Raw genomic sequence first — 14,169 nt, 5'->3', positions numbered from 1 at the left:
ATGATAATAATCTTTCCACATCTCTGTATGGAAAAATATCTTTTCTTATATAAATTGGTGGCAGTCCTAGACAATGGTTGTCCTAACTTCACAGGACAGAAGTTTGTTGGCCCAAATTTCTTCTTTTTTTTTTTAAATCCTCAACTGTACAATAGACCTGCAGTTAGGGTACTGGGAAAGCAGGCAGCTATGTGACACAGAAATCTGTCCTCGCTCAGCAAGCACTAAAGCAGGAGGACGCCTCAGTGTTAAATTCAGGCACCTTGTACTTCTGGATGGGCCAACAGTACAAAGAGAGCTCAAAATTAACAGCTAGTCAGACTAAAAAGAAAATAAATAAGAATAAAAACAGAATCAACAACCTAACTATGCTCATTAGAAACACCTCTTAGGTTGAAAACATAACCATACTCTAAATCTTGAGAAAAATTGGTGATATGGTTTATTTTCCTCTTGTCCTCTCTTAAACCAGCATGGAGGCAAAAATAGATTTTCCTAATGGCCAAACTAGAAGAGATCTTTGTAAAAGGAAATAAATCGTCTAAGAAACACAGAAAGAATAATGAAAAATCCTGCTACAGAAATCACAGACTGTGTGCTCATTTAGGAAAACTCTGCCATTCAACACATGTTAAACGTTAGCAATGTCCACGCCAAGCTAAAATGAATGATTAGAGCGTGATTATACGCTGCCTAGGCAATAGAGAAATCACACATAGGAGCTTCAATCCGTCTGAGATACATGGATACTCTAGATAGGTTAATAATTTGGGACTTCCTTAAACTAAAATTCTTTAAATATTTGTTGAACATATAGTATTTGGAAAGCAGAGAAACTGATTTTTCTATTACTGAATAGTTGATCTCTTACTTTGTATCAAAAGAAAAGATTTATTACATACACCAAATGTAAGATTTGGAGTTGCTGTAGATTGATGATTTACTTTTGCTAAAGCAGGCAACTTTTGGAGAGACAGATTAAATGAAATGTTACAGTAAAGTACTGACACTTGGCGGACAGAACCCTGCCCTGTCTTAGCCAGTTTTAGAATTTCACCAAATGGGATGTCCAATTTCTGATGGCCTTGTCTCAGGGTTATTGTCTATGGCTGTCCTGTTGTTTTAGAGAGTTGTTTTTATAATACTTAATAGAAGAATGCTTAAGTCAGGATAGGTGAGAAAAGTTTGGTTTTGATTTTAATTCCACTTGTGGACTCCACCTATGTCAGGAGAAATGGGACCAATTTTCATTTTGCCAATTTGTTTAGGAAGCTTCTGAAGCCTGAAGGTTAATTGACTCTGTATTTTCAATTTATTCCAAAGCCTGTGTTGGTGATTCTTCTAGTGTGACAGCACATGGTCATCCTATTTCTACTGTCCCCACAGAGAGTTTCACTCAGATGTTAGGAAGGAAATGCTACTTCTTTGGAATAGGTTTGACTACAGTTCTTGTCCAAGCTCTCCATAGCTTATCACAGGAAAGAAAGGAACAATAACGTTACAGAAATTCAGAACTCGCTAATTGGAACTTGGCAGGGAGGCATTTTAACTTAGGTTGAGAAGAAAAAGACAACTCTGCTATTTATCTAGCAATCATTTGCTAAGCAAAAGAGCAGCATATTCTAATAGCAAATGTCAGTGTTCGTCTTACATGCAAGGCGCAGTGTTCATATATGCAAATGAGCAATCGGCCTAATAGAGTCCTATCTAAATATTAAAGTCACCTGATATGAATAGTTTGTGAGCAAGTACATCTATATAAGTTATTGAAAGTAATAAAAATAATTTTTAATGAATCCATTTCCTCAGTGCAAGAGGACCTTTCCCAGTCATTTTGACTAAGTTCAAACTAATGAGGTATAACTGCCCCCATACCAGTTACTGCTTACTCTAACTGAACCTAAGCTTCAAGAAGCTTCCAGAAGGAATCAAGTCTGTCATCTATATCAAGCATCAAGGTTGCAGCCGAATATTAAGAAACGCAAAGCCGCGAATGTGAGATACAAATAGAGACAAATTACCTGCTCACACTGGTCCACACCAACTGGCTTGCCGTCACTGCGTACACAGCTCAGAAGGCGGGTCCTGACGCCTCGTCCGCAGGTGGCATTTTCACTCAGCTGGCACGTGCTCCACTCTACAGGTATAGGATCACCACACTGAGTTTCAGAATTACGGTCATGTGAGCAAAATACAACAAACCTTTGATTATTTGCATTGGTGAGGAAGGAGTGTGTGTGTGTGTGTGTGTGTGTGTGTGTGTGTGTGTGTGTGTGTATCCCTAAAATCATTTCCAGGTAGCTTCAAAAAGCACCCTGCAATTCTTTTATTGCAAAACAAATAAGCCAACAAATAAAAGTGTGTTACCTTCCTGAGTTTGCTTTCTAAAAGTAAAAAACCAAACAGTTTGTTAGAGACCATGTCACTGTTGACTGAAGACAAAGGGAAAGACACTAACCAGGATGGTAAAAGAAAACTAGCTTAGAATTCTGTTTGTGGGGGATAACTGAGAGAAAAGGAACCCAGAAACAATGATACTGTTTGATGTAACTTGAAAATATTTTCAAGGAATAAATCCAATCATCTAAACCATTTCATATGTTCAGTACAGTGGAGCTAAGACAGGTGCCTCAGAAAGGAAAGAGAGTTACCTCAGAACTATATGATTATTACAGAAAATCTTTTTTCTTTTTTTCAAATTATTCTCTCATGAGGGAAGGTTTTATAGATTTGGATAGTTGAATTACAAACTAGACAACTGGGAGTTTGAGCGAATTATCCCATAATTGATTCTTTTTTTAAAAAAAAGAATTCTTCATTTATTTGTCAGAGAGGGGGGAAAGAAAGAGCGAGCACAAGCAGGGGAGGGGCAGGCAGAGGGAGAAGCAGGCTCCCTGTTGAGTAGGGAGCCTGACGCAGGACTTGATCCCAGGACCCTGGGATCATGACCTGAGCCAAAGGCAGACGTTAACTGACTGATGTCCCAAATAATCTGATTCTTAAAAACAAACAAACAAAAAAAAACCCCTTACTTTTGGTGTAGTTAGAAAGAATGCTCTTTGATGATAAACACTGAGAACCTCTTTAAAGACATTTTCAATGTTTGATAAGTGATCTATGACTTTAACAGGAATAGTAAGCCCATGCATAGTAAAATCAGTATTTTATTTTTTTATTTTATTATTTTATTTTATTAGAAAAAGAGGGAGAGAGCATGCACCCTGGCGCAAGTGCTTGTGTGCAAATGGGGGAGGGGCAAAGGAAGAGGGAGAGAAGCAGTTTCCCTGCTGAGTCCAGAGCCCCAGGCAGGGCTCAATCTCATGACCCTGAGATCCCCACCTGAGTTGAAATCAAGAGTGGCTCGCTTAACTGACTGAGCCACTCAGGCGCCCCATAAAATCAGTATTTTAAAGACATGCTCTTCAGTATAGCAAATTGTACTGTATTTCAGAAAAATTACTATAAAAAATCAAGGACCTGAAGCAGCTTTAACTAAAGAAAAAGGGCAAATACGCTAAGTCATCTTTCACCAATAAAGACAGTCAATTGCCCCCTAGAATTCAGTATAAAGTTTTCTATGTGAGAAATCTCAGTGGTGCCCATGTGACCTCAGTGGGGGAACTGGTTTCAGAAGAGGCTAGTGCTTTGCCTCTGCACACATGCGGTGGTTTGGTTGTCAGTGCTGAATTCAGTGCTGAGACTTAACATGGTTCCACATTAGGTGGCATTTTGTATATGTGCTTCTGCAGGTAATGACAGGTAGCAAATCAATGTAACTGAACAGTCTGTGGTATTAGACACTGTGGTGCCCAGAACAATCCTGAGCAGCGGCTGAATAATGAGGTGGATGGGACTCCCAGTGCCTCTAAAATATCCCAGTCCACTCAGGTCTACCATTTACCCTCATTGAGACCCACAGGGCAAAGTGCATCACAAGCTTGAATTTCTTGAAAAAATAAAGGCCATGAAAGAGTTAAATTCTATGAAGGCATGACTTCATTCCTCCCTAAATGGTAAATTATCCCCTGCTGCTTATTTTTCTTGTTTTGGTTTATCATGGCTTAATTCAGCTCTATTCTGAAACTTTGCCAAGTCTTTTCTAAGCATCTTGGAATTCAGAGATTCCAGGTGGCCTTGCTAAATCTACATGCCAACAGTGGGCATTTCTTTCTTTTGTGAAGGGACACTGGAAATGTCAAATCCTTAGCCCTTTCATGCAATACACTCTTACATTCTACTGTCAGACCTTAATCCCAAGAATGAAAACACACACACACACCCATTCTCCCATTAGTCAATGTTCAGGAGAAATGGCATGGCTGTGGATTTGAACTGTACCTGTTAGATTGTACTGGAATTGGAAGCAATTTTCATTGAGGAGGCAAGGCCGCACCTGTGAATCTTCAGCACATGTCCTTGAGTTCAGTGAGGGTCTTAGCAGATGGCGGGTTCTTCTCTGCATTGAGTGGGGATCACATGACTGTGAAAATCAAAGAGCAGGCAGAGTTAGAATGGACCCAGAGTTAGTTGGCAAATTATATATGATTATCTGTGTACGTGTGGGCACATGTATAAGAGCTACAGGGGGAAGAGACAACTGAGGTGTTAAACATAATATTTAGAAACTAAAACCATTTTGTGATTCACTATAAATTGTTTTTGTTTTACCCACCGGACAGCTCTTTCTTCTTCTATGTTATGGTGGGGGCTGCTTTTCTATCTTCCACATAGAATTAGGCACATAGAAACTATTTTCATCAGTTAAACACATTCTATGCTCTCAAATAGCCTGCCACATAGCAAGAGATAAATAAATGCATTTTGAATGTTTAAATGATGAAAAAAGGAAGACAATGTCCCTGTGCCCTCAGATAGTCTAGCCCAATAGAAATAACCCTACAGAACATTTTAATGAGAAAATCACTTTTAAAACCCCCGAACAGGTATATAAAGCAAATTATAAAATCAATATTGCCAATATACCAGAACTTTCCTCTTATTTGGGAGACCCTCTGATCCACAGGGGATGAGCCACTGCACTTCATACTGCCCTTTCAACAAAACGAAGGTATAAATGTGAACTTCAAAGACTTCCGCAAATATCACTTTGCTCATGGGTCCTCTTACGGCCTCAACTCACATAATGCCTTCGAGCCACGTAAACCTGTCTGCCACATTTCATCCAGCTGCTCTACCCATGGCGAACCTTCAAGCTCCCCCTACTGGAATAATCTTTCAAGGGTCCTAAATCCTACCCTTCCCCCTTCAGAACTCTAATCAAGGCTTTGTTGACACTCTTTCTTTTAATAAAGATACATTTTTCTCTTACTTCCTGAGCAACTCTCCACCCATGCTCAGGAATTCCTGTATAGGATTTGTCTCTGAACATATATACATACCCATATACTTATACACTACAGCTGCCCTTCTAATACGGCCATTCTCTCTTTCTTACCCTGGCTCCTTCCATTCTTTATAAAGTCTTTGATGGCATGATAGATCATAGTTTCTACTTCCCATGTCAATCTCTAAAAATCTTGGTATGCATTTTACATAGTAATTGTTCAATAAATACCATTAAGTATTGGTCACAACAACACAATTCCAGACCCCAAATCTAAAGAGGCACATAGATACTTAAAGCACAGGAAAAATAAAAGTCTCTAAATTAAGGTCGCCAAAATCATCATTTCTATATTGGAATGTTTTATTTATTTTTATTCCTTTTAGTTCAGATATTGTAGCAATAACACAACCTGTACACTGAATCTTGGCAGTTAATCAAAATGATAACGTTGGGGGCCTGGGTGGCACAGTCATTAAGCGTCTGCCTTTGGCTCAGGGCGTGATCCTGGCGTTCCAGGATCGAGCCCCACATCAGGCTCCTCCGCTGGGAGCCTGCTTCTTCCTCTCCCACTCCCCCTGCTTGTGTTCCCTCTCTCGCTGTCTCTGTCAAATAAATAAAATCTTTAAAAAAATGATAATGTTGGATTGCACTGAAATATGCAGAAAAATGCCACTAAATTTTCTTCTGATTTTAAATGTTTGGAGCCACTGAAACACATTTTTATCCATGTGACTTTACATTTGGATAATCTGTCAATATTCGTAAACAAATTTTACATTTTAATTGTATCAAATTGTCTCTAGACAATAAAGGACCAATGAAACTAGGTAATTATACTTAATTATCTGCAAATGAATCCCACGCTAAATGTTTTCCAGTAATTTATTACTAGTTCACCAATTAATTTGATTGTTTGTTCTCATAAGAAGGAATAAGAACTTAAATGATTTGCCAATGAATGAAAAATGAATGCATCTAGGTAGATATCTCTGATTAGCGTTCTACTGATTTTCTACCTTATAAAAAAATCAATTGATGTTGGAACCAAATGAATAAGGGTTAAAATTTATGTACTTGCTTGGTCTAAGCCATCAAATAAAGCAAAAAAGAAAATAACACATGCACACGTCAAATTATTATGTCACTTTGAACAATTTACTTATATAGTCTATGTCTTAGCTCCTCATCTAAGCCTGAGTGAGGTAATGTATGTAATTTGATGAGATTTGGGAATTTTCTCTGTTAGACCTCATTGTCTATCAGTCTCTAACTCTGCTGGGTGTGGTTTTAGAATATTCATTCGAGGGCACCTGGGTGGTTCAGTCAGTTAAGCATCTTTGGCTCAGGTCATGATTCCAGGGTCCTGGGATCCAGTCCTGTGTCGGGCTTCCTGCTCAGCAGAGTCTGCTTCTTCCTCTCCCTGTGCCCCTCCACCCTGCTCGTGCTCTCTTTCTCTTTCAAATAAAATAAATAAATAAATGAATAAAAATATTTTAAAAATATTCAGTTGATCATAATCCACCATTCATAATCATGTAGACCTTAGTAATTATGAGAGACTATGGACTCTGAGAAACAAGCTGAGGGCTTCAGAGGGGAGAGGGGTGGGGGAATGGGATAGGCTGGTGATGGGTAGTAAGGAGGTCACGTATTGCATGGTGCACTGGGTGTTATATGCAACTAATGAATCATCGAACTTTACATCAAAAAAAATAAAAATTTAAAATTTAAAAATAAAAGAAATTAAAAATTGAAAACCAACGTTGCAGCTAACTCCTCTACTAATTCTCTATCCATAGAAACAGACACATATACTATTGTGTGGGTGACTGGAGTCCACAAACACGATCCAACATAATCTTAGGAAATATTTTTATGTTCCACTTTAAAAAAAATTGCCCTAGCAACTGCTAACAAGTGATAGGTAGGTTAGTGTTTTCTCCTTATTTCCTTCTATTGGCTATTTATAGGAAGTTCATAAAATAATGAATTGATCACAAGGAAGATGGGAGTGGGGCTAAATAAAAAAGAATGGTAAAGGAGGCTTATGTCTGGATGATTTCTTTATTGGATCAAGACTCCTCAAATACAAACCTGGATCTCCACTCCTCTAGAGTATTTATATAAAGACATATTTTCAATTTCCTAAATGAAGTGAGAAATTGATGTGTGGATAACTAACCCAAAGTCAACTTTGGACCAGTTTTATTGTAAAGATCAAGGTTATATAGCTAAAGTTTATTTGCTAGGGAAAAAGATGACCAATAGGAACCAGTTAGTCTTTGGTAAATAAGCCCCCTTTATGAGACTGGATTTTATAACTTATTACCTTTGAAAACCAGCACTTATCTTAAAGTTCAATCCTTCCTTATGACATTGTGCTTTCATACCTTTTGTTCTCTCTAGCAATAGGGCCTTTACCCTTGGACCTAACCTGAATATTTGTATTCAATTGTCAAAATTAAATCAGATATCTTATCGGAGAACCTCCAATGACTTCCTTGCACCCATAAAAATGGGATATTATCATTTATTTCACATTTCCCATTGCACTCGTACATTGCATGTATCAATGTGTGTGTATTCTTTCCCCTGGGCTATTTGAAGAGAGTCCATGTCTTAATTTTCTTGGACACCGAGAGGCTTGTTCCATGTCTAGCATAAAGAATGTAAATAATAAATACTTGTGCAGGATAATTCGGTTCTTCCTAGGCAATAAGATGATATTTGTAAGCAACCATTAGTAGACAAATGGTCAACCCTGGACTATGATCATATTGCCTAAATGTAAGGATTTCCCATACATCTGTATATTTGATAAAAAGAGAATGTAATCTTTTTTCTAATTCTCATACATTTTCTATAAATTTTAGATGACAATTCTCAAAATAATAGCATCTATCATTAACTTAATAAAACATATCAATAAATGAGTTTTGATTTACCCAGATAAAGGATGACAGTTAATTTAGATATTTTAAAGAAATGCAAATAAGAATGTACAATTTGATATTTTTCTAACACTTAACTATTAACAGACACAATTTAATAAAACCTCACATAAACCCAGGTACTTGTGAACTTCAATCACTCAGCATATTCTTGTCTGGAGATGAGCATGATTCCAAGGTCTGGCCTTGTCAAATCCCACCAGATACAGAAAACGAACACTTTTGTTCTGTTACAGAATTTATCTGATCATTCTGAAATTGTCTCTCCTTCATTTCACTGATTAGTCCTACTGAGAGAAGCTGTTATTTTTCTCCATATCTCTCATGACACAAATATGGATATATAATGCTATTAACTTGAGTTTTCTTATTTGGAAAAATGGCATAAAAAGATCTGCAAAATACCATTTCAATGCTTTATAAGGAAATTTTTAATAAAATTAAATCCTGATTCTCTTTTTCCACATCCTTGCCCACACTTGTTTGTGTTTTTGACTTTAGCCACTCTGACAGGTGTGAATTAATATTGTGTTGTGGTTTTGCTTTGCATGTCCCTGATGATTAGTGATGTTGTGCATCTTTTTATGTGTCTGTTGGCCATTTTTATGTCTTCTTTGGAAAAATATCTGGACCTGAAGAATTGTTACTCATGCCTCTTATGCTTAAAAATATTCTCAAGAATTTGGAAAAGATGGTTACAGAAGTGAAAAAAAATTCTTTGGATAACACAGTGCAATAGGAAAAGCAAAGACAGAAATATATGGATAATATGCTTAGTAAATTAAGTGATGAGTTATCTCCATAAACGAACTACGAACAGGGGGACCAATGACTGAAGTTGCAGCCCCTGAGTGACATCTGTATCCAATAGAAGAAAACAGAAAGTAAAAAGGAGGCATCTCACATACCCAAGAACACAAAAATGGAAAATTAAACCTGAGCATAGGAGGATTTTGTATACCGTAAAAGCAGGTGACCATAAGGGGGTCCATGAGAGGTGTTGGGTGTGGATGTAGTATGAGTCCAATGAACTCAACAAGCCAAGAGTCCTTTCTAGGTCAGTTTCCTGTACTGAAGAGAAATGGGTGGGAAGAGTTTCCAAATTGAGCAAAACAGAAATTAGCAATGATGGAAAAGGAAGGCCCAGTAAATGAAGGGGGAAGGAAACAGGATCCAGTAAATCTCACAAAGTAAGCTGCTCTAGTTCTCAACACTAAAAACAAAACAAAAGAGGGAAAGACTGAACAAGTCCTGGACCATGAAAATGAAATTAGGAAAAAACAATCCTCAACTACACCTCCTCCTAAAAGTTCACAAAATTTGATTTCACACACACAAAAAAGGGCACCTGGGTGGCTCAGTTGGTTAGGCAACCCACTCTTGATTTCAGCTGGGTAATGATCTCAGGGTGAAGCAATTGAGCCCCACCTTGAGCTCTGTGCTGAGAGTGGAGCCTGCTTAAGATTCTCCCTCTCCCTCTGCCCCTCCTCCTGTCTCTCTCTCCGTTTCTCTCTCAAAAAAAAGAAAAAAAAAAGCAAAGAAAATATCAAATTCAAATCCCAAACAACCGTATCATGAAAAAAGATAATAAAGGTCAAAATAGGACCCCCCGAGATAAAAAAGTATAGTAGAAAGACAAGCATGAAAAACAGATGAAAACCACTATTTCAAAGTGAACAAGTCAGAATTTAGAAAATGGCACAAGATATGAAAGAACATCATAAATAATAATTAGAAAAACACAGACTTTTAGTGATAGAACTCAGTAAACAGAAATAAAAGAAACATTTTCAGATATGATAAAACTAGGATAAATACAAGAATAAAAAATACAAATTATTTTTGTTCAAGAAAAACAAAAAATAGAAAAAATGAAATTAAAAAAACAAGAGATAAAAGTGAGAAAAACTAACAAATAGAAAAGTCAAAGCAGATACCACATGCATATAAGATTTTATGAAAAAGAAAAGAGAACAGAACTGAAGAAAGATTTTTAAAAACTTTCATAAAAAGTAAAGACTCAAAACTACTTATTGAAAGGGTACCTCAGAATCACTAATACAGAGACATAGCCTAGTAAAAGAATTAAGCTTTAAAGAAAAAGAAGAAATGATTCTGTGAGTCTCTGGGAAAGAATACTAGATGGTTTACCAAGGAAGTAAAATCAGACTGGTCATTAGACTTTTGGACAGGAAAACTTCATAAAAAACTGCAAAGCTATTATAAAAATATACAAAGAAAACAAAGAAACAAACATGATCCAAGGATTTTATGCCCAACAAAGCTGACGTTTCAATTAAAAGACCATGCTAAAACTGTTGACAATATGTAAGAACTCAAGGAATGATGTTTCCAGGAGTCCTTTCTTAGGAATTTATTGGACACAGAGTATTAGACATCCAAAAGGACTGGGAAGACATTAAGGCTAAGACTTGTGGTGAGCCAAATTTACATGTAGAATTTATATGAAGAAATAGATAAAATTCAAATATAAAAAAAATAAGTATAAAAAAACCTGACATTTTAAAGTACTAATGTTGATGGTAGAAGTATTGTTATTCTGAGAATGTTTTCTGTGTTACATGGAACAAAGTAAATGTGTAATTATGATATATTCTGTTTCTTTTATCTCCAGTGTCCTTGAAAAAGCGATTCTCAGTATAGAAAAAAGGAGATACAGATTTAATATAGAATTTAAATGAACTCCTATAGGTCATCAGTATGAACGCCAGATGTTTTTCATTTTCAAAATAAATGAAATGATAGCACATATTTCAAACCTCTGTGTACTAAAGTAGCTTTGGGATACTTAGTGAGTTTAATGAGATTAATGAATGGAAGCATTTTGAATTCTTAGAGTTCTGGATTTTACAAGTACAGTGAACTCATTAATAAATTTTGCACACGTAAAGAGTTACATAAAAAAAGAATATTTTTATGACATCATAACAAACTTAATGAGAAATTAAAATACCATAAACTAAGGTTACTAGTCAGTCAGAAGGAGCAGAGGTTGGCTTCCTGGGCCCTGTAGTGATGCGCTCTGCTTCTTCCTATACTTTAGGAAGTGTACCCAGATCTGAGGGGTCCAACAAGACATATAACCCTATGTATAGTTGAAGAGCCTCTTTAGCATCTGTTTGTCTTCTGAGGCGTTAAATGGATAGTAACAGTAGAGACTGAAACCATATTCTGGATGCTGTCTTAAACCCTAAATAGCAACAGGTAACATTTTAGAGTATGAACACATGCCTAGTACTGTGGTGGACATTATGTGGGGATTATTACAAAAAGCCCTTCAACCTCCTACTGATCTAGGTATACTTTTAACATCCTTGTCTTTGCCAATGATGAAATTGAAGCTCAAAGAATATAACAATATCATAGGAGATGCTCAAGTCAGGGTTTGAACTGGGGAGTGCTAATTTGTTCTTCAGTATCTTCAACTGTTCTACTTACAAAATAGTGGTACTTGAGGAGTAGGTTGAGGCAGGACAGTGGGTAAAACAATGCATTAGAAAGCTGTATTGTGACTGTGGTTATTGTGACTGCTATTTATTTTAACCTGGGAAGCATTTAGTATGGACAATGGTAATTAGAGATGGAAAAGAAGAGAGGGAACAGACACAAGGAACTATGGGTTATAAACTAAACAAAAAGCAAGAAAAGCCACAGACTGAAGAGAGGGAGAGTCAAGTTAGGGATAGAACAAAGAATAAGCCTTGCTGCCTGCCTTTGAGGAGACCACAGTTCATGAAAGATGCTCAAAGTCTAGGGGCTGGTGCATTGTATTTAGAGAGCTAATTGCAAAGTGGAGTGCCACATGTCTCAGTGTAATGAAACTGACAAGAGCAGGGGCAAAAGATATCATATCATCAACATGAAATAATGTTCCTGGTAAAGCTTTGCTGGCCTATTGCTAGGAGGACTTTAAGATGACACATAAATATCTGGAGATTTTTGCTTAGCTAAGATGTTTGGGTGAAGATTTTATAATAGACAGGGACATCCCCACATAGTCCTCCTGGTTGATATTTTATGACACTAAGGAGTAGTGAAGGTACAAATTTATAATCCAATCAGAGACCCTGGAACAAATGATGTATGTCCTATCCAATCACCATTTATGTATTATAAATGGTGTCACCGGTTTTATTATTGAAGCTTGAGAATGAAGAATAACCAAACACAGTCCAAAATAATGGCCTATGTTCTTCAAAAATGTCAAAGAAATGAAAGAACGAGACTGAAGAGACCCTAAAGGTATACAATCATTAAATGCAATGTGGTCTGGATCCTATAATCAAAGGACTATAAATGTTAGAAAAGATATTATTGGAACCATTGAGAACTTGGGAATATGGTCCACAGATTAGCTGCCAGTATTATTGATGATATATTTCCTGAATTTGTTAACCGTGCTGTTATTATGTTAAAGAATATCCTGTATTAGGAAATGCATACTGAATGGTCAATATATATATGTAGAAAAACATGTGTGTATACATTTTATGTATTGTATTATATATATGCTATATATATTTATTAGAGAGGGAGAAAGAGAGAGTCTTAAGCATGCTGGGCATGAAGCCTGACGTGGGGCTCCATCTCACAACCCTGTGATCATGACCTGAGCCAAAATCGAGAGTCAGATGCTTAACTGACTGAGCCACCCAGGCGGCCCCTGAATGGTCAATATTACAGGATTAAAGGACACGATGCCTTCAAATATGCAGGTGGCTCAGAAGAAAGAGTGTGTATATACACACACGTACCATTATGTGTGTGTGTGTGTGTGTGTGTGTGTGTGTCCATGTGGAGAAAGGGGTACATGTGTATATGGGGCAGGGAGAGAAAGATAAAGTATATGTGACAAGCTTAAAAACTGATGGTGTGAATTTTCTATAAATTTGAAATTATTTTGAAATTTTTTTTGTCATTAAAAGAATTCTAAATGGCACTGGCACACCAATACTTAGAAGATGCTAATGAAAAAGCAAATGAGGCATATAGTCATAACTAACTATATGCCACCTGGAGGATCCCTAGCTGACACTGCTATTTGAATTGAGGGCACACAAACTCAATCTCAATCTCTCTACCTGTCCTTTTTTCTTTTTCTTCTTTCCTTCTTTTATTTCCATGTGATGCTTACTTCTCTTTTTTCACTCTACGTCCCAACCATCGAGGAACCAAATAAAAAAACCAAACCAACATAAGCAACGAACCGCAATGCGATTCCTGGTATGTGATGGGCCCCAGGATGCTGGCAGCAATGAGAATCGCAGGACAGAGTGTGGTGTCTGCCAGCCGTGCAACAGTGCTGGGCCTCTCTCCAGAACTCAGAAGACAAAACGAAAGTCAGTTCTGTGATACAGGTTTTAATGTCTGTGTTCTCCCTCCATTCCCAGTCCCCACCATAAACCAAAGAAAAGGGGCTAAACACTGCACCTAGAATGTATCTAGGATCTCACTCTCCACTTTTGTCTTTCCTCTCCCACCAAAGATCCTTGGGCCCCTTTCCTCTCAAGGGAATCTGATCATTGGTTAGCCAAAACCACTTGATCTGCCAGTAGAGTGCTATTAAGTTCTACACACGGGGCTAGCAACATAGAGGGTGCCCGCATGGGAAACTGATCTGGGCTCATTCTTTCTAGTCACAACATTGCTCTAGGCTCTTGCTCACACCGAATCTTTTCTTTCCTCTTATCCCTTCCTCCATCATCTACTCTGCTTTGACTACCTAACACTTACTCATCTCTGAGGTTTACATATGTGTATTTTCTGCCTGGAAAACTTCAGGGATCCTCCCAGGTGTTAGAAAATATGCCAATATACACTGACATGACACCCTTTGCTTTTTCTCTTTTA

At 37.3% G+C, this 14,169-nt stretch overlaps 1 protein-coding gene across 1 annotated transcript in view; it reads right to left on the bottom strand.

Annotated features, from left to right (window-relative positions):
- Positions 1-14,169, bottom strand: part of THSD7B (thrombospondin type 1 domain containing 7B) — an 848,738-nt gene that overhangs the window by 40,769 nt on the left and 793,800 nt on the right. Inside the window, 2 exon segments of the mRNA XM_034654492.1 lie at positions 2,022-2,137; positions 4,339-4,480. Of these exon segments, the coding sequence (XP_034510383.1) occupies positions 2,022-2,137; positions 4,339-4,480 (258 nt within the window).

This window comes from Ailuropoda melanoleuca, chromosome 2, assembly GCF_002007445.2.
Source record: "Ailuropoda melanoleuca isolate Jingjing chromosome 2, ASM200744v2, whole genome shotgun sequence".
Classification (NCBI taxonomy): domain Eukaryota; kingdom Metazoa; phylum Chordata; class Mammalia; order Carnivora; family Ursidae; genus Ailuropoda; species Ailuropoda melanoleuca.
Note: the sequence above shows the minus strand (reverse complement) of the source record. Positions and strands in the feature narration are given on the sequence as shown.